The sequence below is a fragment of the Mastomys coucha genome, unplaced genomic scaffold, assembly GCF_008632895.1.
Source record: "Mastomys coucha isolate ucsf_1 unplaced genomic scaffold, UCSF_Mcou_1 pScaffold22, whole genome shotgun sequence".
Taxonomy (NCBI): domain Eukaryota; kingdom Metazoa; phylum Chordata; class Mammalia; order Rodentia; family Muridae; genus Mastomys; species Mastomys coucha.
The window spans coordinates 137,864,674-137,889,306 of record NW_022196905.1 but is presented as its reverse complement, the minus strand read 5'-3'; the positions used below and the strand labels follow the sequence as shown (position 1 = coordinate 137,889,306).

At 45.2% G+C, this 24,633-nt stretch overlaps 1 protein-coding gene across 1 annotated transcript; it reads left to right on the top strand.

The window, feature by feature from the left end:
* Positions 1-5,847: 5,847 nt before the first annotated feature.
* Positions 5,848-24,615, top strand: Rac1 (Rac family small GTPase 1). Its single transcript, XM_031338638.1, has 6 exons — positions 5,848-6,135; positions 15,167-15,238; positions 15,626-15,743; positions 23,242-23,304; positions 23,945-24,104; positions 24,358-24,615. The coding sequence occupies exons 1-6, from the start codon at positions 6,101-6,103 to the stop codon at positions 24,486-24,488; spliced, it is 579 nt and encodes a 192-aa protein (XP_031194498.1). The 5' UTR covers positions 5,848-6,100; the 3' UTR covers positions 24,489-24,615.
* Positions 24,616-24,633: the final 18 nt, after the last annotated feature.

Genomic DNA, 24,633 nt, shown 5'->3' with positions numbered 1-24,633 from the left:
GAAATCCAATGCCCTTTCTGTTCTCTGAGGTCACCTGTACTCAATGTACACACATACACAAAATTTAAAATCATTCTGTAAAAAAGATAGGAGTAAGTCAGTTCCAATGATTTGATGTATGTGTATGCATGTGTGTGGGCACATGTGTGTATGTTTATGGAGGCCAGAGTTGACACTGGGTAACCTCTTTACTTTCTTCTTTCTTCCTTTTGTGCAGGGGGGCAGAGGGTGTTGGATTTTCAAGACAAGGTTTCTCTGTGCAGCCCTGGCTGTCCTGGAACTCACTCTGTATTCCAGGCTGGCCTTGAACTCAGAGCTCCGACTGTCTTTGCCCTCCAAGTGCTGGGATTAAAGGAGTGCATCACTTCTGCCCCGCTAGGCCCTTTTCCTCCTGAGCCATCTCTCTAGCCCCTATTATTTAGTAACAGTACTATGCTAGCTGTACAATATGCATAATGTATTTTTATATGTGTGTGCGTTTGTATATTTCATGATTGCTTGGAAGAAACAAGAAACCAAAAAGTGTACAATTCTGCTGAGATGTTGATATTGTATTTAGTAACCTCTGCTGTGAGTGAGTATTTATAAATTATCCAGAGTGTAGTATTTTGTTATAGCAGCAGAAACAGTGGTTAAGAGTGCTTACTGTTGCAGAGGACTGAGGTTCGCTTATAGCCACCCAACCACCCATAATTCCAGTTCTCAGGTATTCTAATGACTTCTCCTCCTCCTCCTCCTCTTCCTCCTTCTTCCTCCACCTCCTTCTCCTCTTCTTTCTCCTTCTCCTTCCTTTTCTTCCTCCTCCTCCTCCTTCTTCATCCACTACTACAAATCTCCCTCTTCTTCTAACAGCAGCCTTTAAAAACAGAGATTTTATTTTATGTGCATGTTTTTCCTATATGCTATGTACCTGCACTACATGTGTGCCTGGTAATGTGAAGGTTAAAAGAAGGCATCAGATCCCCTGGAACTGGAATTATGGATGGTTGTGAGCCACCATGTGGGAGCTCTGCAAGAACAACAAATGCTCTTAACTGCTGAGCCATCTCTCCAGTTCTGCCCTCTTCTGACCTCTGTGGTCTCCTGCATGCATGTGGTCTCCTGCATACATTTATGCACATACATACATATATAATAAATAGATATTTTTAAAATTAAAGTAGTGGGCCTGAGAGATCACTCACCATCAAGTGCTTGTATCCCAAGCCTGGCAACCAGAGATCTATTCCCACAGCCAGCATTCAGAGCCAGATACTGTAGTAAAGATCTACGATATCACCACTCCTATACTCCTGCAGCAAAATCAGAGGTGGACTCAGGTGAATGGGCAAGTGGCTGGGAAGCTCAGTGGTGCAGAAAGCTGTGCCTTAACAAGGTGGAGGGTCGGGGCTGGAGGGGTGGTTCAGCACTTAAAAAGGTGAAGAGTGAGAGGTAACAGCAGAAGCCAGGTGTGGTGGTGCACACCTTTGATCCCAGCACTCAGGATCTCTGAGCTCGAGGCCAGTCTGATCTGCAGAGTGAGTTCCAGGACAGCCATGACTATACAGACACTGTCTCAAAAACAAAGACAAACCAAAATTAAAAACCTTCAAAACTCCAGGAAGTTGTTCTTTGACTTCCATGGATACACCATAGAACATGTGTGTGCACTTCGTGCAAAGTAAATAAACAAATAAATAAACAAAATGATTAATTAATTAGTTAATTTGAGAGGGAAAGAGTTATAGTAAAACAGATCAGAGAGACTCACCTCTTCCAAAGGGACATGAGTAGAAATTGAGTTCTGTGAGAACACTGTTACATCACTCTTAACATTAATGACAGGCACTCTATTAATTATTACAAATTCTCATTAAAAAAAATTTTTTTTCATTTTTCTTTGTGTGTGCCTGTGTGCTTGCTGGTACCTATGGAGTGCAGAAGAGGGCATCAGATCCCCTGAAGCCACAGTTACAGGGATTGCATGCCACTGGAAGTGAGTGTAGGACTCTTACTCCCGTCCCTTGGAAGAAGATTACCTGCTCTTAACCTCCAAACCATCTTCCAGTTGTATAAAACTTTATTTTAATGATTCTTTTTAAAAATATGTATGTGACATGCTAGGCGTGGTGGTGCAAGCCTATAATCCAAGCACTCAAGAGGCAGAGCTGGCGGATCTCTGAGTTCCGTGCCAGGCCTGGTTTATATGGCAAGTTCCAGACTACCCAAGGCTACATAGTGAGATCCTCAAACCAAACCAAACCAAGAAAGAAGAAAGTGTATGTGTCTGAGCTCCAGAACAGCCAGTGGAAACCCTGTCTCAAACACAACAAATAAACAAAAAACTCTGGTTTGTTTTTGTTTTTGTTTTTGTTTTCCTCTGTTTCAGATAGGGTCTCACTATGTAGCCCTGGTTGGCTTAGAACTCTTCCTGTACACCAGGCTGGTTTCTAATTCAGAGATCCACCTGCCTCTACTTCTAAAGTGCTGGGACTAAAGGCATGTGCCACCACACAGGGCTAATTTTCAAGAGTTATATTTGTGTGTGTGCACTTGAGTACCTGCAGTGCACTCAGAAGTCAGAGGACAACGGGAAGGACCAGGTTCTCTTCTTTCACTCCATGGCTCCTGGAGATGGAACACAGGCTGCCAGGCTCGGTAGCCTGTACTTCCTCCCTTGATAAGTCAGCTCACCAGCCTTCCCAGATTTGTATTCTATAACATTGGGGTGGGGGACAGCACGGAGAAGACCATCCCTCCTGTCTCCCTCTTAATGTCATCATTGTCACGGCCTGTCAGCGGAACCCAGTGGTCAACAACAGTGCTGGTTTGTTCATTTGAAGGAAGTGGCCATGGGCACAGACTGTATGTGGGCTGTGGCAGTTTTCCTGTCGTCTTGTGGGCTCCCGTCTGCTCTGTGGGAGCTCAAGTTTCTTTCTGTTTTTCATAACTCTTTTTTTTTTTTTTTTGGTTTATTTCCTTCTCCTAGAAGAAGGTATAACCCAGAAGTTTCCTTAAACATGGCATGTGGGAGGTAAATCTTTTTTGAGAACATACTTTTCAGAAGACATTCTTTACCCAACTACTTGATCAATAATTTTTGGCCATATGAGGAATTCTAGCTTAAGCATAATTTTCCTAAAGAGTTTTCATTTATTTATTTTTGTTTGTTTTCTGAGACAAGGCTTCACCATGTAGACCAGGCTGGCCTCAAACCCACAGAGATCTGCATGTCTCTGCCTCTCTACCTTCTGAGTGCTGGGATTAAAGGTACAGTATGAACCACCTTGTCCAGTCCAAGAATTCCTTTTTTAAAATGTATTCATTAAAACAATTTTATTTTACATTTTATTTTTGTGTGGATGTCTGATGAGGGCATGTACCACAATGTGTGTGTGTGTGTGTGTGTGTATGTAAACTAAACAACAACTTAAGAATGTCAATTTTGTCTTCCTATTCTGTGGGTCCTAGGCATTGAACTCAGCACCTCAGGCTTGGCAGCAAATGCCTTTGTCTCCTGAGCCATCTCAGGCCCAATTCGTGTGTGTGCAAAGGTCAGAGGACAGCTTTGTGGAGTCAGTTCTCTTCGTCCACCTTTCCCTGGGTTGCAAGGAGGGCACTCAGGCCACCAAACTTGCATCGCTGGATGGCGAGCACCTTTACTTATTGAGCCATCTTGCCACCATTTTCCTGAAGGCATTGTTCCTCACATGGAACTGCTGAGAAACCCAAAGCCATTCTAATTTCCTGTCTCTTTAAGACTTTGCGCCGGATGGTGGTGGCGCACCGCCTTTAATCCCAGCACTTGGGAGGCAGAGCCAGGCAGATTTCTGAGTTCGAGGCCAGCTTGTTCTACAGAGTGAGTTCCAGGACAGTCAAGGCTACACAGAGAAACCCTGTCTCGAAAAAAGAAAAAGACTTCGTTTGCTCTTTGGAAGTCAGAAGGGTCTTATCTGTTCACATGGTTCTGAAGTTTTCCAAGTCTGTACAGTGCAGTGGGGGAGGTTTCCTGTTCTGTGGGCACTATCTGTAAATGGTTTACCCCCCCAGGCCTGGGAAATTCTCTTGGAATAGTTCCACAGACACTTTCCTTATTTGTTTTGTTTTGTTTCTGTTTTTTCACTTTTTACTGTTAGGATACTAGGATGGTGGGAACTCCCGGTCTGGTTTCTTTTCTTTAAAAAAATATTTTAAATTTTGCGCCTGTGTTCACGTGCACACAGGTGGATGAATGCAGGTGTCTAAGGAGGCCAAAGGTGTTGGATTGCTCTGGACTGGAATTACAGCCACGTGATTAAGGTGCTGGGAACCTAACTCCAGTCTACTGCAAGAGCAGTTTGGGCTCTTAAGTTCCATGAGGAGGGAACTTGCCAGGCAAGTGTGAGGACCAGAGCTCCAATCCAGGACCTATGTGTATACATACCAGGAGGGTAAGGCGACTCACCTGTCATTCCAGCAGATGAAAATGGGATCTCCAGGGCAAGCTGGTTGGCTAGACTAACTGGAATTGGCCAGTTTTGTGTTCAGTGAGAGATCTTGCTTCAGTATATATAAGGTGGACAGCAATTGAAGAATACACCCAATGTCAACCTTGATCTTCTATACGCATGTGCACACACAAGTATGACCACTATGCCCACACATGAAAACATGCACACACACACACACACACACACACACCACACCACACCACACATAACCAAAAATATCTTTAATGTTCCTGTCTTTTAATAGGCTACCTTATTTGTGAATGAATTATATTCTAATTCTATCATATCCTTTAAAAGAATTCTTCCTGCTGGGCAGTGGAGCCGCAAGCCCTTAATCCCAGCACTTGGGAAGCAGAGGCAGTCGGATTTCTAAGTTCGAGGCCAGCCTGGGCTACAGAATGAGTTCCAGGACAGCCAGGGATACAAAGAAAAACCCTGTCTCGAAATATCCAAAAAACAAAACAAAACAAAAAACAAAAACAAAAACCAAAAGAATTCTTCCTGTCCTTTATCCTTATGTTTATTATTTTAATGGTATATATTTTTCTTCCTTATAGTTTTATTTATTTAGTGCGCCCCCTCCCCGCACCATTGAGAAAGTCTCCTGGTAGTTCAGGTTAACCTTGAACTCTACATAGCCAGAGGGCAAACTTCAGATGCTTCTGCTACCTCCAGTCTAGAGCTGGGATCCAGGTATGTACTTACTACCTGGTATGTATCACATCTGTTTCATACCGTAATGAGGCTCAAACCTACGGGTTCATATCTGGTTGGGAAGCACTCTACCAACTGAGTTGTACGTCCAGCTCTTCTTAGAGATGCGTAGTCCAGGCTGGGTCTAGAATTACACATGTACTTGAGGTAGACCCTGGGATTCTACTGCTTCTGCCTACCAAGTCCTGGGATTACAGGTGAGCCACCAGGGCGGGCAGTGACATGCTAGGGATGGAATCCCAGGTTGTCCATTCTGGCAAACATTCTGACTTGGCTACATCTTTTTGAGAAAGGATCTCACTGTGGCACAAGCTACACAGAATTTTCTAGCAGGACCTTAAGCTACAGCATATTGTAGTTATCACATAACAGGAGGTCTCAGAAGCCTCTCCACGGAGTTGGCAGAAGTGGGTGCGAGCGAATGGGACCCTCCCACAGACTCGAACCGGTAACCCTAGGATTCAGAGAGCTCCCTAAACTCGGTCCCACCCGGGGACACGTTAGCGTGCCAAAATGGCGGACGCCCCGCCCCCGCGGCCCTTCGAGGCCCGTTCGCCGGCTGGAGCCGAGTGTTTCCGAGCTTTCCCGAGAGCCCGTGGAACCCAGGAACGGCGCGGGCGGGAGCGGCCCCGCCCGGAGCCTGGGAGCTGCGTCGACGGCTCCGAGGGGGAGGGGAGGCCGGATGTGAGTGGAGCGGCCATTTCCTGTTTCTCTGCAGTTTTCCTCAGCTTTGGGTGGTGGCTGCCGCTGTGCTTCGCCTTCCAGTCCACTGAGGGCCAGGCGGCGTGAACAGCGGTCCCGGCACTCGGCGCCCCGCCGCCCGCAACCTCGCACCCGCCCGCCCGCCCCGCGCTTCAGCCCGCCGCTTCCCGCCTCAGTGACCGGCCGCCGCCGCCGCGGCCCACGGAGCGGCCCAGATGCAGGCCATCAAGTGTGTGGTTGTGGGAGACGGGTGAGTGCACGGCCGTGCTGGGAGCTGCGGCGGGGGTGTCTCTCGCGGCGCCATTGGGGGCGGGCGGCACGCGGGTCCCCGCAGGCCCGAAAAGCCTCGAGCTGGCGTAGCGCGCGCGCCGGGCTTGCTGGGGGGCGCGGGCCTCCCACCCTCCCAGGCCTGGTTCCGGCTTCTGGTTGGGGGAGGGCCTGGGCGAGCCAGCCGGAGGGAAAAGTGAACTCCACCCTCCTGCCTTCTTCCCGGGCTGGACACCGCCCGTCGCCCTGCTCTGGTTGGCACGTAGACGAGGCTGGTTTAAAGAATTTTTCTTTAAACATTTTTTTTTCTTTTGAGAAGGGGGAGTCTAGTTTCTTCATTTACTCATGGTATTCCCCTCACCCCCCCGAGAACTGGGATAGGTAACGGCCTCCAAGTCGGTCCTGTTCGATGCATGTTTGCAGCAGTCACTTGGGTGACCTGGAACTTGGGAAAGGGCTCGCTCGGTTGCTTCGACTTTGCAGGGTGTTTATGAAAATATTCATTTTCACACTTTACGCCGAGAAAGTTACTGGGATGCTAGCTGAAGGAGTGTGATGAAGACTGTCCATTTAACAAAGTGTGGTTATTAAAAAAATAAATAAATAAACAAACCCTTCTCTGAAGGCATTAGATATGGATGTAGCAAGCAGATCCAGCTCCCTGTGACTCGAGGCAATTCTTTTCATGATTGACCGTGATGGTTTCAGGCCCTTGAGGGAGACAAGACTGGTCTTATGCAGGTCCCCCCCCCCCCCCCCCCCCCTTCGGTTGAAACAAGAATCTCAGTGTAATCGGAGCAAAATCGCGAGTAGTCTCAGCGTTGCTTGGGTGGGTTCGTGTTAACGAGGAAGCTTGGAGATTTACTAGTACCCGTTTCCTCAAACGCAGAATGCAACTGGTCCGTTTTCAAGTTCAGTAGGATACGTTGCAAACTTGATGAATGTCTTCCACACTTGCAGCGAGCACTCGCAGCCTCATGGATTTACGATGGATTGTTCAGCATATTTACATAACTCTACATTAGACGTTTGCCGTCGTCCCTGTAACTAATTCAGCCAAACGGCCAGAGATCTTTATTTTTCTGCTAACATGTCAGTCTGTGGGATTTATCTCGGAAACAGGAAGTCCCGTGGACACGGTTCAATGTATGTAACGACACGCTGGAATTTCATTGAGTCTATGGTGCTTTCCTTTCACCTCTTAAAAGAAAGCTTTGCCACTTAGGGCAGTTAGTTTCATAATGAAAGCAGTTTAAAGTGAAGATGTATCGTGGAACCAGGGTCTTTTTGTATAAATCCTGGCTTCTGGCTGCCTTGGTCCCATCCATGCTTCTCCTGTCAGCCTTAGAAGTCCGAGTTTGGCTTACAGGTGTGAGCCACCAGGCCTGTTTTAAGTGAAGGCAGGCTGGCTGGGTGGACTGTCAGTGTCTGTCTGTCTCTCTCTCTCTTCTCTCATTCTCTTTTTGTATTGTGTATGCGCTATGACATAGCACCTTGCTGGGGAACGTTTGAAAGTTATCTGAACTTTCCTTTAAAAGTTAAAAATGTTGCAACAGCGGTTTGTGGGCTGGGGAATACTAACCACATTCCTAGCGTTTTAATAAGTTAAATTGCTCTGTCACTATCCTTTTTTCCTCCCAGAGCTTAGGGACCACGGGGAGGAAGAGAGATTGTAAGATCCAGAGGTCAGGGACACCAGGCGGAAACAGTATTTTCTGGATTCCACTTGTGAACTCAACAGCAGCTGTACAAGATCCTAGCCCAGGGCAGAGAGGGCCTAGGCTCAGTAGAGATGGGCCCTTGATGCTTCTAGGGGTGGGAGAGTCCGTTGTCTTTTTGGGTGTGGTCCTTGAGGGAAGTTAGCCCCCAGTGGATGGCCTCTCACTCTTGAGTCTTTGGCGGCTCAGATTGGACTAGGTGAGTTTTTAGGGCCGGGGTGGAGTTGGGAGGAAATAAGGAGAAATATGAACAAAGTACGTTGAAAGACACCTTAAGACAATTACTTTTTAAAAAGAGGTAATTTGCTGCTGATACAAAATCAAAGCATAGTGCTTGAGAATTTCTAAGACTGAAATATACATGCAACAGGTATGCTAATACTAAGTCTGCCACTAAGGTCGTCTCTTAGCTCTGTAACCCCACCCCCCAACGGGGGCCTTATGTTTCCTGGCAAGTGCTGAACAGCTGAGATCCATCTTAGCCTGTTGCTGGCTTAAAAAAAAAAAATCTAGTAAAAATGTGTAGAATGCTACTGAAAGGTTCCTTTGGATTGCCACTACTTTCTTTTTTTTTTCCTACATTTTTTAATGTGTATGGATGTTTTTGTGTGTATGTCTGTGCCATATGTTGGTGCCAGCCAGCAGTGGATCCCACGAGACTGGAGTTACTGATAGCGGTGAGCCATTAAGTTGGTGACAGGAGTAGAACCAAGGTCCTCTGGCCCAGTGCTCTTAACTGCTGGGCCATCTCCAGCCCTCCTCCCTCACTACCTTTTTAACTTACGGAGTAACCCTCAGCATGTCAGTTCTTCCTCGAGAGATGCCTCCAGGGAAAGTTAAACAAGACTAAACAAGATGCTGAATATTAAGAGGCCCTTAAGTGCCTGGTCCTTGTGGAGTGCTCAGTAAGTGCTGCTTGCATTGCCGCTGTGGTTTTTCTCTTTTTTCTTTTTCTTTCTTTCTTTTTTTCCTTTTTTCTTTTGGAGTCCAGTCAGTGCCTATTCTCCTGAGCTGTTCCCACTGGCTTCTAATCTTACTATCATTGTTGGGGGTTTTGTTTGTTTTTACTATGAGGGTCTGTGAAGAATGTCAAGACATAAAAACGCAGTTCCTGGCCATGAATGTTTCAGTCTTGTTTAAAAATGTGTATTGTGGTGCCAGGCAGTGGTGGTGCACGCCTTTAGTCCCAGCACTTGGGAAGCAGAGGCAGGTGGATTTCTGAGTTCGAGGCCAGCCTGGTCTACAGAGTGAGTTCCAGGACAGCTGGGGCTACAGAGAAACCCTGTCTCGACAAACCAAAAAAGTATTGTGGTGTGTGTGTGTGTGTGGGGGGGTACCTATCACAATGGCAAGCTTGTGAAGGTTAGAGGACAACCTGCAGGAGTAGGTTCTTGTCTGACTTCAGATGGGTCCCGGGGATTGGACTTAGGTAGTCAGGCTTACCTTTACCTGCGGAGCCATCTTTCTACCCCAGTGTACCTTTGTTTTTTAATGGACTCTCACCTGTATATCTCTACTCTGCCTTTTGAATGCTGGGATCAAAGGTGTGCATCACCATCTAACTGTTCTTAGAAAAACATACTGATTGTTTTGCCTGCGTGAATATTTGCACTGCCCTCTTCTGGTGCATTTGAAGACAGCTACAGTATACTTAGATATAATAATGAATAAATCTTTGAGGAAAAAAAAGAATAGAAATAAAATAAAAAAAAATAACTTTTGTATCTTTGGATTTTCATTTGACAATCCACAGTGATATGAAGATTCTAGAAGCAAGAGGGCTGGTCTAGAACAAAGATACTTCTGTACAGTATCTTCAGCAGCTTTCGGTGTCTGAGAAACTTTGTACACAGTCTTAACATTTTGAAGTCTTTAATGGTGGTAATGACTATCTTTATACACATTGGTTATGATGTATCTGGTTCATCAACTTGAGACTTTTGAATTGGTTTGTCTTTTCCTGGTACTGAACTACTCTTACTGGTTCATCTATTTTTCTGAACATACTCTTTTTTTGTTTGTTTGTTTTTTGTTTTTTGTTTTTTTTCGAGACAGAGTTTCTCTGTATAGCCCTGGCTGTCCTGGAACTCACTCTGTAGACCAGGCTGGCCTCTAACTCAGAAATCCCCCTGCCTCTGCCTCCCAAGTGCTGGGATTAAAGGCGTGTGCCACCACTGCCCAGCGTACTCTCTCTTTGTATTCCTTCTATCTCAGAAATTGAGGACCTTAGTTCAGGGTATTTCAGTTACACAAGAAGCATGAGGAGGGCATGTGCGTGGTTTTGGGTGTGCACACGCATATGTCTACATGGAGTGAGAGGCATCTTCAGTCATTCTCCGCTTTGTTTTTTAATTATTTTAAATTTTTTGTATGTATTTCTAATGAGTGGATGTCATGTGTATCAATGCCCACAGAGGTCAGGAGAGAGCATTGAATATCCTTAAGCCAGAGTTACAGGTGATTGTGAGCAGTGTGATTTGGGAGCTGGGAACTAAACTTGAGTCTTCTGGAAGAGCAACAAGCTTTCTTAACCTCTGAGCCATCTCTTCAGCCCCCATAGTATTTTTTGAAACAAACTCATGTAGCTCAGGGTAGTTTTCAAACTCCCTATGTACCCAAGGCTAGACCTGAACGCTGGATTGTAAGAGCTAGATAGGCATGCATCACCATACTTTCCCCTTAAGATTGACTTGTTGGTTAGATCTGTGGGATTTTAGGTAATAATTACCTGATCTGCATTTGATTTGTAGCTACTAATGGATGAGTCCAATTTTTCTATCTTAGGAATAGTTTTTCTTATAAGGCCATGTACAAAGTTTTTTTTTTTATTCTTTTTTAGATACATAAAGACATCCTTTGATGCTAGGGTTGGAATGTAGGATTGTGTATGCTAGGCAGGCTCTCTCTACCACTTTGCTATAGCTGATGGAGATCTTTTTCTTTTTTGGACAGGGTTTTACTATGTAGCTCATGCAGGACTAGACCTTGAAGAAACCCTTCTCTTAAGATTTCCAAGCTGTGATTACACACCCAATTTTCTTACATACCTTTAAATTTTTTATGTGTATATAAAAGTGTATGTGTGTGTGCGTGCACACACACTGAGATGCCTACAGAATAGAGTTGCAGGCATTGCGAGCCCTCTGATATGGATGCTGTGGACCAAATTCTGCAAGATCAGCAAGTGCCCTTAGATACAGAGCCATCTTGCTAGCTTCCCTATGTGTGGGATTTAGTTTAGTTTTTGTTTCTGTTTTTGAGATAGGGTGTTTCTGTGTAGCCCTGGCTGTCTTGGAACTCACTCTGTAGGCTAGGCTGGCCTCTAGAGATCCACCTGCCTCTGCCTCCTGAGTGCTGGGATTAAAGGCAAGTGCCATCACTGCCCTGATCTAAATGTTTTTTTTTTAATGTGAGGAAATTGTCAGTGCTTTTAGGTTATTGATTTTTGTGTTTTAAGGTTTGGTTTGTAGGTTTCAGAAAGTAAGAATAAAGCTGGTCAAAGCAGAGAGACATTAAGTACAAAGTTCTCTCAACAGGAAAGTGAAGACTTCAATGGGACTGGAAATCACTAGCAGGTTTCATTCTTGGTCCTTTCTGTAGGATAGGGCAGGAAATGTAGATAGGTTAAAAAATAGTAATGTCATGCTCTACAGGAAGAGCCGGTGTAGAATGGACAGGACTTTATCCCAGTAGACCCAGGCTCATTGCCTAGAGTTTAAAGATTAATGAAAGGAGGTTGAACTGAACACTTAAATATACAAATTTAGAAAATTCCAAAGCAGATATTCTTCCAGAAATTCTGTAGTGTGTCAGTTGTGGCTGTGACTAAATATGTCTTCATTCTCCATGTGGACATATTCTTGATGTTACTTCTTGTAGTTCTGATGTTGATTTTGGCCTCTAGAATTGATTTATGCCATGTGTTTACAAGGAATCAGTAAGTACACTAAAAGAAGGGTAATAACCTTTCTATTTATGCTGATCCTTTCTTAAATTAAGAATTGAGTGAAAGTACATAGAGATAGATTCTCACACAGCTCAGGCTGGGCTTACACTTGCTATGACCTTGAACTTCTGACCCTCCCTTTCCACCCTGTGTAGCTTTATTTGGTGTTGGAAACTCAGAACGAGGTGCATGCTGGGCCAATTGAACTGCATCACCAAACTATAGCCATGTTTTTTTGTTTGTTTTGTTTTTTAAATATTTATTTATTTATTATATATAAGTACACTGTAGCTGTCTTCAGATACTTTTTTCTTGTCTCTCTGGCCCCGCTCCCTCTGGCCCTGCTCACTCTGACCCAGCTCATTCTAGCCCCGCTCGCTCTGGCCCAAAGATTGATTGATTGATTGATTGATTGATTTTTTTTATTTTTTTAAATGTATGAGCGCTCTATCGCATGTACACCTGCATGACAGAAGAGGGCATCAGATCCCATTACAGATGTTCATGAGCCACCATGTAATTGCTGGGATTTGAACTCAGGATCTCTGGAAAAGCAGACAGTGCTCTTAACAGCTGAGCCATCTCTCCAGCCCATGATTTATTTATTATATGTAAGTACACTGTAGCTGTCTTCAGACACCCCCGAAGAGGCCATCAGACCTCATTATGGATGGTTGTGAGCCACCATGTGGTTGCTGGGATTTGATCTCAGGTCCTTCGGAAGAGCAGTCAGTGCTTTTAACTGCTGAGCCATCTCTCCAGCCCTATAGCCATGTTTTTATAGAACATAAATTGTAGCCAATAATGATTAGTAAGTACATTTCCCAGCCATGCATGGTGGCTCACGACTGTAACCCAGACTCAGGAGGCAGAAATGAATGGGTCACAGGATCATGATGGACACATTCAGAATCAGCCTGTTCTGCAGAGTGAGTTCAAGGCCATTGGGACTGTGTAGTGAGATCAGTTCAGTAGGTGAAAGTAGTTGCTGTCAAGCCTGACAATTTGAAATGTTATACATGGTAGGGCCATCCTGACCTTAGCACATCAGCAGCAGACAGCAGGGAGCTGGGTTCATTACAGAGAACTGTTTGAACTGAGTCTTCAGGATGTTCCTCAAGTCAATTAGGGCTTGTGGTGAAATGTAGAGTTTTATCTACTTTATTTGCTACCTGTTCCTTTAAAGCAGTGGTCCTTACCCTTTCTAATGCTGTGGCCCTTCAATACAGTTCCTTCCTCCTGTTGCTGTGATCCCCAACCATGACACTATTTTCATTGCTTCTTCCTAACTGTCATTTTGCTGTTGTAATATCTGTGTTTTCCAATGGTCTTAGGTGACCCCTGTGAAAGGATCATACAGCGTGCCTCACAAGGGGTCATGACTCACAGATCGAGAATTGCTGCCTTTAGTTTTTCTTCATCTCATTCATGTTATGACCCGTGTGGTGTACACACATGTATTCTTACAAATAATAGCAGCACAATTCTCAATACCAGATTTTGCCAGTACCTTCCCAGTTGGCCCTTTCAAAGATACCTCGAGTTGGGGTCCAGGCCTGGTAGAAGGCTTGCCTGGCATGCTTGGGGAGCATGATGGTAGTGTGAGCAAGAGGAAGTGTTGGGGATTGAATTTAGGGTTTGTGTGTACTAGGCATGCATTCTACCACTGAGCTACAGCCCCAGTGAGATTTTATTCTTTTAATTGTTCCATATAATTGCATATATTAATTGTTCCAAGAGTTTCACTGACGTACGTTTCCATGTACGTATAGGATGCACTTTGATATCCACCCCTGTTATTTTCTCTTTATCCTCCACCCCCTTCTGCTACCCTATGTTTTTGTTGGTTTGAACTGGATTCTCAGTAAGTAGCTCTAGCTAGAGTAGAACTCACTGTGTAGCCCAGACTGAGCTGGGACTCCTGAAGCTCATCTCCTTGTGTCCCAGAAGCTGAGCTGACAGGCTTGAGCCAGTTTTGCTCAGTAAGTATCTCAGCACGCCTGCCTGCCTTCCTTCAGAGCATCTGCTTACCAGCAAGAAAACAGGCAGGAAGGGGAGTTGAGCTGTGTCAGAGACCTACAAGTGAATGAGCTGGTCTGAGTCTTAGATCTAGGCCTCTCCAGATCTTAGGCTCTTGCTCATACAGGTTTGTTTTGATATTCTAAGCCTTTCTCACAAGATAAATGTCTAGTGAGTCATTTCTGTTTAGAATGCCGTTAAGGGATTGGAAGTTACCTGCCAGTGATGTAATGTTGGACACTGAGATCTTTAGGGTGGGGAGTTCCAACTTCATTAAGCCCTTTATTCTGTTACAAGTCAGGCAAGTATTGGCAAGAATGAGTGGTTGAGCTCCTGCTCTTGCGAAGCCCTTGCTCCAAAGAGGGGAAGGAAAGTATAAAGGTTGCCTTTGGATAGTGAACCCCAGTCTACAGTGGCCTGTGCTGAACAGTACAGTCTTGTAAGTCAATACCAGTGTACCATCCTGACCTTAGCAAATCAGCAGACAGCAGGGAGCTGGGCTCATTACAGAGAACTGTTTGAAGCGAGTCTTCAGGATGTTCTTCAAGTCAGGGCGGGGGGGGGGGTGAAATTTAAGAGATTTTATTTGTATATATTTTTTGTGAATGGTACAACAGCCATATTCTGAAAACTATTTCAAGTGGTTGGGAGCTTTTCAGACAGTACCCTAACTTCTGCCTCGGGGGAACATTAGTAATGTCTGTCCCCTTAATGTATTTAATCTTGCACATTTCTCGTTTTCTGTCTTAGCAGCTGTTTAGGAAGTTTATTCCATCCCTGTGCTCCTTGTTAGCATGGTTAGGATCTATGCTGTTAGTTAGTTCATTTCACAGCTTGTGAGTGTGAGAGCCCTGTGGCTGCTTAACTGGCTGTGCTCTGTTAGGGAAGGCTTGGGGGCAGGGCGTGGGAGTTCCACAGCTTTGCCACTTAGAGGCAGCACCAGCAGTCAGTAATTGAGAAATAACAGTTCAAGTTGCAGAGGCAGCCATGTTCACTTACTAGTAATAAGTTAGAGTGGAAGATATTCTAGAAGAAACTTCATGTTAACCATTTCTCTGAGTCTTGGACTCAGTACATACCTTTTGGTTCAGGTGCCACATACCTTAACACAAAGGGAAGGAGGAGGTTGTTGGATCTGCCTTTTTGATAAATACAGAGGTTTGGCTTTGTTTTTAAGATGAAAATACGTGCAGAATGTTAAATGTTCCAGAGACATATTTGTGCTTATGGATGTGGTGTAGCTGTTTCCTGGTCTTTTCTAGAATACTGTAGTGGAATGGTGGGAGCCAGGACTACCGTGTTGACTAAGCAGCCCTTTTCTCTTCTTTCAGAGCTGTTGGTAAAACTTGCCTGCTCATCAGTTACACAACCAATGCATTTCCTGGAGAGTACATCCCCACTGTGTGAGTATCCTCCTCAGGGTGGTTTTGCCATGTGCTCTGAGTGAGCACACCCCTGAAAGTGAGCAGAGTATGTGCCTGAGAAAGGGGACAGGTGACATTGGGGAGAGGGACTCCCTCCAAGTTGTCCTTTTCATGCAGAGAAAACACTCTTTATTAAAGGTGGAGTTTGTTTCCTTGTAAGTTAGTAGCCTGACCTTTGTTTCTCCCCTGTCTGGTGTGTGTAAGGCTGATGCCCTGTGTCGTCCTCATACCTCAAGGGGTGTTTTCTGGACCAGCAGCAGCCTCTAGGTCCATCATCTTCCCTCACAGCAGACCTCCTTTGGGGACCTGGGGACTATGACTTAGTCCCTGTTCTGTGGCTCTAACATTTTCTTGTCCCTTCTACAGCTTTGACAACTATTCTGCCAATGTTATGGTTGATGGAAAACCAGTGAATCTGGGCCTATGGGACACAGCTGGGCAAGAAGATTATGACAGATTGCGTCCCCTCTCCTACCCACAAACAGTAAGGCTCCTACTTGATTTTTTAACATGTATAATTGTTTAGTGTCCAATGCTCACAGATCTGCTTGTGCTGCTGAGCCTGGGGTCTGTGAGAACAGTCAGTAAAGGTGAATACCTCCTTTCATGCCAACCAGAATTTGGAATTTTGAATATTACCACATTTTCAGCCCTTTTTATTTTACATTCTTTTATTTACTTTCAAGACAACCACACAGAACAGATACTGTCTTACTTTTGGTTTTGCAAAGCTGTTCTCAACAGCAATTGCTTTGAAAGGTGGCTTGTTCTGGATGGTCTTGCACTGTAAAAGCCAATTAAGCAGTTAGGTTGGGCGTGGTGGCTCATACCTGTCATCCAGCACATGGAAAGCAGAGGCTACAGGTTTAGGGCCAGCTTGGTCTATAGTTTTCTCAAACCTTGGCTCAAAAAATCCAAATTCAGCAGTTAATATTAAGGTTTCTTGAGCTGGGGTGTTGCTCAGTTGTTAGATTGCCTTTCGTTCCCAGTCTTGACATACTTGGCGTGACATAAACTGGACATAGTAGCTTATGCCTGTAATCAGAAGTGAAGGCAAGATGGTCAAGGACATGCTTGGTTGTATAGTAAGTTCCAGCCTGGACTACATGAGACCCTGTTTCTAAAAAAAAAAAAAAAAGTTATGATTTCTTTAAACTGAATTAGTAACTTACTTTAGGGCTTAATACTTTCCCCCAATAAAGTGCATAGTTCTTGGCGTCAGTACTAAGTCTTAGGTGTAGATTGAGGTTTCAGTTTTAAAGTAGATCTATGTGTTCTGCCAGGAAAAAATACTTTTTAGATTACTTTGGCTTGTGTATGAGACAAGCAGTGATTGATTATTTACCGAAGCTAATTAGAGCAGTGGTTGGCAAGCCCATTGGGCACTTGGTATCTGATGCAAAGCAGTTGTCCTGTTATGCCACTTGCTTATCTTAGTTCATGTTCCTCATTTTAGACTGCACGTTAGGGCCAGGGCTTGTGGCTTAGGGAAGAGCATTTGCCTTTCTGTGTAGCAGCACAGGGACGTAAGAAAGCAAGAGTATCTCAGTACAGTTTTGGTGCCAAAGTGACCAACCTTAAATGTTCATGACAGGCAGCATAGCCAATGCCGTGGATTCAGGCCCTGCATTTTGTGCCTTGTTGTGCAGTCCCAGGCAGTTAGTTCTTCATGTCTGTCCTCTGCATGCTTGCTGCTAGCATGAGATGAGTTCATACATCTCAGACCAAGCCTATCATCTCAGGACTTTGGAGACAAAGGCAGGTGGATGTCTATGAGCTCGAGGCCAGCCTGTCTGTATAGTGAGACCATGTTTCAAAAATACAACACAATCCCCGTTGTGCACACGGCAGCTCTGGTACAGCGCATAACCTCTAGTGCCCAGTTGTTCCCCCTTCACCTTACTGATTGATAGGTAGAGGCTCCTCTTCAAGTTTTGTTTGGATGAGCATTGCTTGTGCTTTCTCGCTTGGGATGGGGGAGACAGCTTAGAGAAAGACAGGCTTTGAACCTGGCTGACTAGGAGCTGTAATCTTTGTTTGGAGTGCCAGGAGTCAGTTCCAGTCTACAGAGTTTGTATTTTAAATGAACTTCCTGTTTAGTTCATGATGGTTTTACATGTTAGAAGATGCCTTTTCTCTGCAGTCAGAGAGTACCTTTTGTTTCTCACTGGAAATATTACCAGATACTGTCTCTATGAACTGTAGGTTGTTGTTAATTGAGTTATAGCCAAATCTCAAATTTTAGTTAATAGTGCTAAATAAAGATCAAAAATGTAAGAGGGAAGATTTGAATTGAATTTCTTTTTTTTCCAGTTAATCTAGTGCTAAAAATTAAGTGTGATTAAGTATTTAAAATCAGCCTACATTTACAAGGTGATTGCAGTCTTCAGTGTCTTCAGAAACACTCTGCATCTAGTGAATGCTGAATAGTTCCAGATTTTAGGTAGACTTTAAAATAGCAATTGGTATCCGCCCAGGCCATCCAATGTGTCTGGAAGGGTGTGGCATCATTTCTGAGAAATGAGAGACACCCTATTGTGACACAGTGGGTACAAAGTAGGGTGAGGCACTCTGTCTAAGGGAGTCATTCTTAACAAGTCAAAGGTGACTTGGCAGAAATCGGACTCTGTATACAGAGGATCAGATAAATGGACTCTCCCCAGGTTGAATAAGTTGTAACTTAGGGTGAGGTCAGGCTGGTGCGGAAAGCTGAGGTCATCTGTGTATAGCAGGCAGAGTGAGAAAGAAGGAAGAGAAAATTCCTGCTAATATACCATGTTCCACTGTGGGTGGTCAGGTGGAGGTCTTCAGGAGCAGAGAGGAGAGCACATGGCTAGCAGCTAAAGACTTGCCTGCTAAGACTTTCTTAAATGTGGAACTTACGCTCAAATGCCAGTGCCCAGAAGTCTGCCTTGCTTTGGGCCACACTGTCACACTACAAGGCGACCCAGGATCTCCAGGCTGGCACCGTATTCTGTTGTCTCTGCTAGTTGGCACATGGTCCTAAGTTTGGCTTTCTGAGCTATAAGCCTGATCATGTAAACCACCCCCCCACCCCCCCTCGAGACAGAGTTTCTCTGTAGCCCTGGCTGTCCTGGAACTCACTCTGTAGACCAGGCTGGCCACGAACTCAGAAATCTGCCTGCCTCTGCCTCCCAAGTGCTGGATTAAAGGCATGTGCCACCACTGCTCGGCTTTATGTGACTCTTTAAAAACCTGTGGTCAGAGCTGAGCAGTGGTGGCATACATCTTTAGCCCTAGCACTTGTAGTTCAAGACTAGCCTGGTCTACATGTCAGCTAGCACTACACACAAAAACTCTGACTCAAAAACAAGTGAACAAACAAAATGTTGTGGTTAGATATTCCAACTGGAAGATTTCTTGTTTGGGCTACACTGAAAAGAGATGGCCACACTTCCTGTGGCCATTGTTGTTATTTTGATTTGAAATAGGGTCTCACCTTCAGTCTATAGCCAAGGGTGGCCTGAGAGGGCCTCCTTCAGTCAGTATTTGAAGGTGGCCTGCAGCTTAGAGTTTTTTGTTTTTGTTGTCTTGGGGGGGGGGGGCTCCCTCTGAAAGCTGAGCATATGGCTTTTGTTTCTTTTTAAATACTTGTTTTGTGTTTATGAATATTTGCCTACATGTATGTGCATATGTGTACTGTGCATGCCTGGAGCCAGATCAGAGCCCTAGAAACTTTGTGGATTGCCACGTAGAGCTGGGAAACAACTCTGGTCCTATCTGTGGATGAGCAGCCCTCGTCTATCTAGCTCCTGGTAATACAGTTGTGAGTACCCATGGCTGGCTACAGTTTTGATTTTCTTTTGTTGTTGTTTGGTTGGCTTGTTTTTTGAGTTATGCTCTGCGTAGTCCTGGCTGTCTTAAAACTTGCTCTATAGATCAGAGTGGCTTCGAACCCAGAGATTACCTCCCTCTACCTCCCGAGTGCACTGCCTGGTGCAGTTTTGATTTTCAGAGGGTTTCCTTTGTTATGATGACTGCTAGATGTCTGGTCCTTCAGAGGTCCCTAGAAAACTACTTAGAGTTAGCCAGAATAGGGTGTGTTGCTTTTTGCCATGAGGGAACCACTAGGTTTTATTATGTGATGGGATGTTTAGGACTCAGAAGGGATTTGTTCTGGCTAAGTGCTGTCTCTGCCTTGCATTTTAGAGGGTCCTGCCTAGAAGGCAGTGGGTGTAGTGGGGCTGAAGCTGCTACACAGGAAAATCCACTTCCTTGCATTCTGTGCCTCATGAAGTGACGTTGGCTTTAGGAAATGATCTTCTAGTCTTATTTCCGTGTGGTTGCTTTTCTTTTAAGATTTATTTATTTATTTATTTATTTGATGTATGAGTACACACTGTAGCTGTACAGATAGTTGTGAGCCTTCATCCGGTTGTTGGGAGTTGACTTTTAGGACCTTAGGACCTCTGCTCACTCCAGTCGACCCCCGCTTGCTCAGTTCCTGCTCGCTTCTGTCCAAAGATTTATTTATTATTATAAATAACTACACTGTAGCTGTCCTCAGACAGACAGATGCACCAGAAGATCTTATTACAGGTGGTTGTGAGCCACCATGTGGTTGCTGGGATTTGAACTCAGGACCTCTAGAAAAGCAGTCAGTGCTCTTACCTGCTGAGCCATCTTACCAGCCTTTGGTTGCTTTTCATCATCATAGTCACATGGAGGCCCCAGAGCTTGTGAGAATTTACAGGAACATCTCTACTCCAGTGCAGCTGTCAGCATCAGGCCAGTTGCCTGCCTTTTTTACAGGGTGTCTTTTCTTGGGAACACTTGTCCAGCTTTTTAAAATTCTTCCTTTTCTCTGTTGTGTGTGGAAGCCCTAGTCCTTTTCCCTGTTTATATTAAAAAGAAAAAAGAAAAATCCAAATGTGAGCCTGAAGTCCAGATACAGTGTGTGAGTGAGAGCAGAATGAAAGGCTCTGTGTGTGGTGGTGAGCGCTCCAGTGCCTCTTGCCCTGCCCTGTCTCATTCTAAAAACTGCCTTCCGCTGGGGATGGTGCCATTGACAGGCAGAGGCATGGCAGGTGGGACCACTCGAGCTGTAGTTGGTGTATGCTTCTGTGTGTGTCTGCATCTGGGTGTGACAGAAGTGTCACCTTCAGGTGTTGTCCCTCCAGAGCCACCTTGTTTTTTAAGACTGGGTCTCTCACTGGGACTGAGGGCTTACCCCAGGGTACCTCATGTCTACTCAGCAAGCATGTCCCTATAGAGCTTTCTTCAGCCCTTGCTGTTGACTGCTGAGGGAGAGGTAGTTGGTGACATGGGAGTGATAAAGTTATTGGAGACTCTCTTTAAAGGCATCTTAGGTAGGTGGTATCTATCACAAGTGTCCTGGTGATCTAGGAAAGTAGTAGTCAAATCCCCAGGAAAGATGGTCAGCCTCCGTGATAGAGGAGATAGGGAGGAGCAGAGCCACCAGCAGCACAGCCCCTTTGCTCTGGTATCAGGAGGGAAGCGATCCACCGGTAGGAAGAAAATATCAGGAGCCGATGAATTTAATAAAAGCTGTGTTTAGGCCGAGGGCGGGGGGTGTAGTGTGCACCTGAGTTAGGGTGGAGCTGTGGTACAGCTGTGCTGCCTCTGCTCCATCTGGAAGATGCTGGAGGACTACGAGAGTAGAGTGAAGGGCTAGAGGGTACTCCAGCAGTGTCTGACCCTTCTTGATGGTTGTCACAAGATGAAACACTGGATCGTTCTGTTTTGTTGGTGGGGTATATTGTGTCAAGTCCTTAGGACACCCTTAGAATTAGCCCACAGATGAGACCTGGAGTCTGGAAACTGTTACTCTTTGAATTGTAAATACAAGCTTGAGTGAGGTGAAATTAAAAACATTTCCATGCTTCTTTTTTTTTTAGTTTCTGGGGTTTCATATTGGGAGAGTAAGCCTGTCAATTTTTACTTAGCATAGGAACAAATGATGTATCATGATGAAAATGGAAAAGGTTGTCACTTCTAGAGTTACAACCAAGTGGTTACAAACCAAGCCTTTGCAACTCACCAAGGGACCTTAGTTCATTTCAGGAACTCACTTTAGTCTCAGTCCACTCCTCACTCCTAGAGCGGGGGCTAGGAGCCTGCCCATTGGCTCTATTCTGGAAAGCCTCATTGTGCCTGTAGGCAGGTGCCTCACCTGTCTTTGAGGCTTCCTTTGGCTTATCTCTGAGAACGGTGGAATTCTTTGAAGATCTTGTCAGTATGCCAGGCTACTTTCTGAACACTGAGCTCTGTGGGGTATTAAATTCTGGCAAGTGTGGGAGTGTCATAGTGGTAGGCTGTTGTGCATTCTCTTGACTTCCTTATTGAACTGTAGGGGACAGCCCCTTAGCCTCCAGCTTCATGGAGTTACGATATGTGGCTCTCAGGTTCTAAAATGAATTACATGGTTGCACAGCTTTGGATTCCTCAGAAGGGCTGAGATAAACTTCTGATGAAAACTAACAGGTTATATTGCTTTTGTATTTCTTAGTTTGTACTGAACTCAAGCAAAGTTCTCCTGCATTACTAGGTTGGAGACACATGTGGTAAAGATAGAACCTCCAGGGGCAGAGACAAGCCGATTGCCGTATGTAAGACTTTTAGTCGACCTCAGCCTCAAGCTTTGTCTCTTCTCTCATCTCACTGAGTCTCCAGGAACACTGTTGAGCCTCCGGTTCCCTGAGTGTTTCCTCTCTGATTCACTCAGGAGAAATGAGCTTTCACTGGGCTGTGACTGTTCACTACCAGTGGATTATAAAGTGGTCAATGAACTGCTTGCTCCCCTCCTCCCGTGTGAAGGAGGGGCGTCCGGAAGCCCCTCTGGGATGGTTGGAGGTGCAGGTGTGAAGGGTCCACCTGGTGCTCATGTGGGTGCTTTCTCGCTGAGCCAGACTAACCACTCCCAGGGCCTCTTCTCTGATTCTGGTGTTCTGTGTGGTGTGCTGTGGGGGTGGCTGCGCAGCGCTGGTGAGCTAACCCAACTGTGCTTTGAGGGTTTGGAATCAACTTGGATACTTGGGAGGCCTGGTGATTCTCTGATAGGCTTGTGCATGCGCCAGCATTGAAGTAAACAATTGTTTATAAAAAGGTGTTGTGTGGGATGTTTCTTTCCTTTTCAGGTACAAGATACCAACTGGATGGTTTAAGGTGCTAGCTTGGGAACTGTATACATTTCACAAAATAGCATAGTTGCCTTTTCTAGGACTGTGTCTTGATAAGCCTAACATTTTAGAAACTCTTGGGCAGAATTTTGTACAGGTAAATATCTGAATTTTACTTTATGTGTGATAACAGGAAGAAACCTCAGATATTTTATATTCAGCTGGCAGTTTCTCTTGATGTAAGCACTCTTGCATTGCTTGTCCTTGCGTTCTTTGGGGCCACAGATACACTGGGGCAGCTTTCCCAGAGGCCCTTGGCTGTGCTTGGGAAGATGGAACAGTGCTGGTGCAATGGTTGGTGCTTGTCTGTTGGTAGATGGCACACTGAGTTCCCTTCCCAGCTGGGAGGCTGGGGAGCAAACTCTTGAACTCAATTTTGTGCCAGGGACAATGACAAGCTGACTGATTGACTAGAGACGTAAGCTTGCACTTAGTGTGCATGTGGGGCTTAATGAAAAGCGTGTCTTGTTAGATGATGTGTTTACATTGACTTTGCATTAATGAGCCTGAGAGAGACCATGGTGTTCAGAAGAATTTGTGTTGATAACAGATAATTAGGTTTCCGGTTGGGCATGATTAGAAAGCGGCCTCCTGGGAATGTGATTTGATACCTCCCTAGCATCAAACGGCTTCTACCAGTTTCTTCTTCCACTTTTCCTTTCTCATGAAGGCAGGCCTGGTAATGGTTTTGGAGTCATCTGGTAACTAGAGGGGTAAGTAGGGAGCAGTGAGGACCTAGTTGCAGGTAGCAGCAGCCTTAGGCAGACTGCTCCGACCGTTTACGATTTCCTCTACATGCTGCCTTGTGTTTCCTTTCTGTAGGACGTGTTCTTAATTTGCTTTTCCCTTGTGAGTCCTGCATCATTTGAAAATGTCCGTGCAAAGGTAAGTGGGACTAATAGAAGACTGCTGGATAATGTCAGTCTCAGAAATACTAAAAAGTAAAATGAATGTCATCCACCGCAGGGAACTTTTCAGGTTGTTTAACTTGGCTTTAGTAACTCTATTGAGGAATGGGCATTTTCAGGTCTGGCTTTAGGGTATGGGTTTCTAGAGCTTCATTTCTTTGGGAAGCTCTTCACTTTATTAACTAGCACTTCAGACTTGGTCTAGTGACCATTCTTTGTGCTCCAGCAGCTGGAACCAACCTAGTGAGAAGGGGCGAGGGACCCTGGTGGTGTAGAGATTGGGACCATGGTAGGGATAATGGTCCCTGTGTGGATGGTGAGTTTTCTAGGGCGATCCTATAAATTAGATTTATTTCCCTGAAAACAAAATCGGGGATACTTTCCATTGTGTCTTCCTTTCTTATCTCCTTTCCTTGGTCCTTGTCAGGTGGAGTCTGTTGTGTTGTCCTGTCTTGGGGCCTGGCTAGCCAGAGTACATGTGGTTAAAGCTTGAGTAGAAGGCAGGGGCGCTCTGTGGGGCTGGCTCCGGCTGGAGGGTTGGTGCTCACTGCATGTAAGCTGCATGAAGGAAGTCAGAACAGAAGAAGGACTTCATTTGTTTCTTTGTTCACATGTAGTGGTATCCTGAAGTTCGACACCACTGTCCCAATACTCCCATCATCCTAGTGGGGACGAAGCTTGATCTTAGGGATGATAAAGACACTATTGAGAAGCTGAAGGAGAAGAAGCTGACGCCCATCACCTACCCACAGGGGCTGGCCATGGCGAAAGAGATCGGTATGAAACCCTCATTTCTGTGTCTGCCTTGCAGCCCTGATGCCAGGCAACTGCAGTCTGCCTGAGAGAGGGAAGTTTCTCCTTCTTGGGGTCTCTTTGCTATGGGCAACCAGCCAAGCCAGGCCTTTGCTAGCCTTAATGTTGGTGTGGGAATTGGCTGCTGAGCCACGCCATGCTGACTCAGCTGGGATGTCCTGTGGAACCTTCATTGCTCTGTGGAGTATCTGTCATTGCCTGTGGCTGTCTTTTCTAGGTGCTGTCAAATACCTGGAGTGCTCAGCACTCACACAGCGAGGACTCAAGACAGTGTTTGATGAAGCTATCCGAGCGGTTCTCTGTCCACCTCCTGTCAAGAAGAGGAAGAGAAAATGCCTGTTGTTGTAAAATGTCTGAGCCCCTCGTTCTTGGTCCTGCCCCTGGAACCTTTGTACGCTTTGCTCAAAAACAAAAACGACAACAACAAAAAAAAACAAAACAAACAAAAAAAAAACGGTGGAGCCTTCGCATTTGATGCCAAGTTTTTGTTACA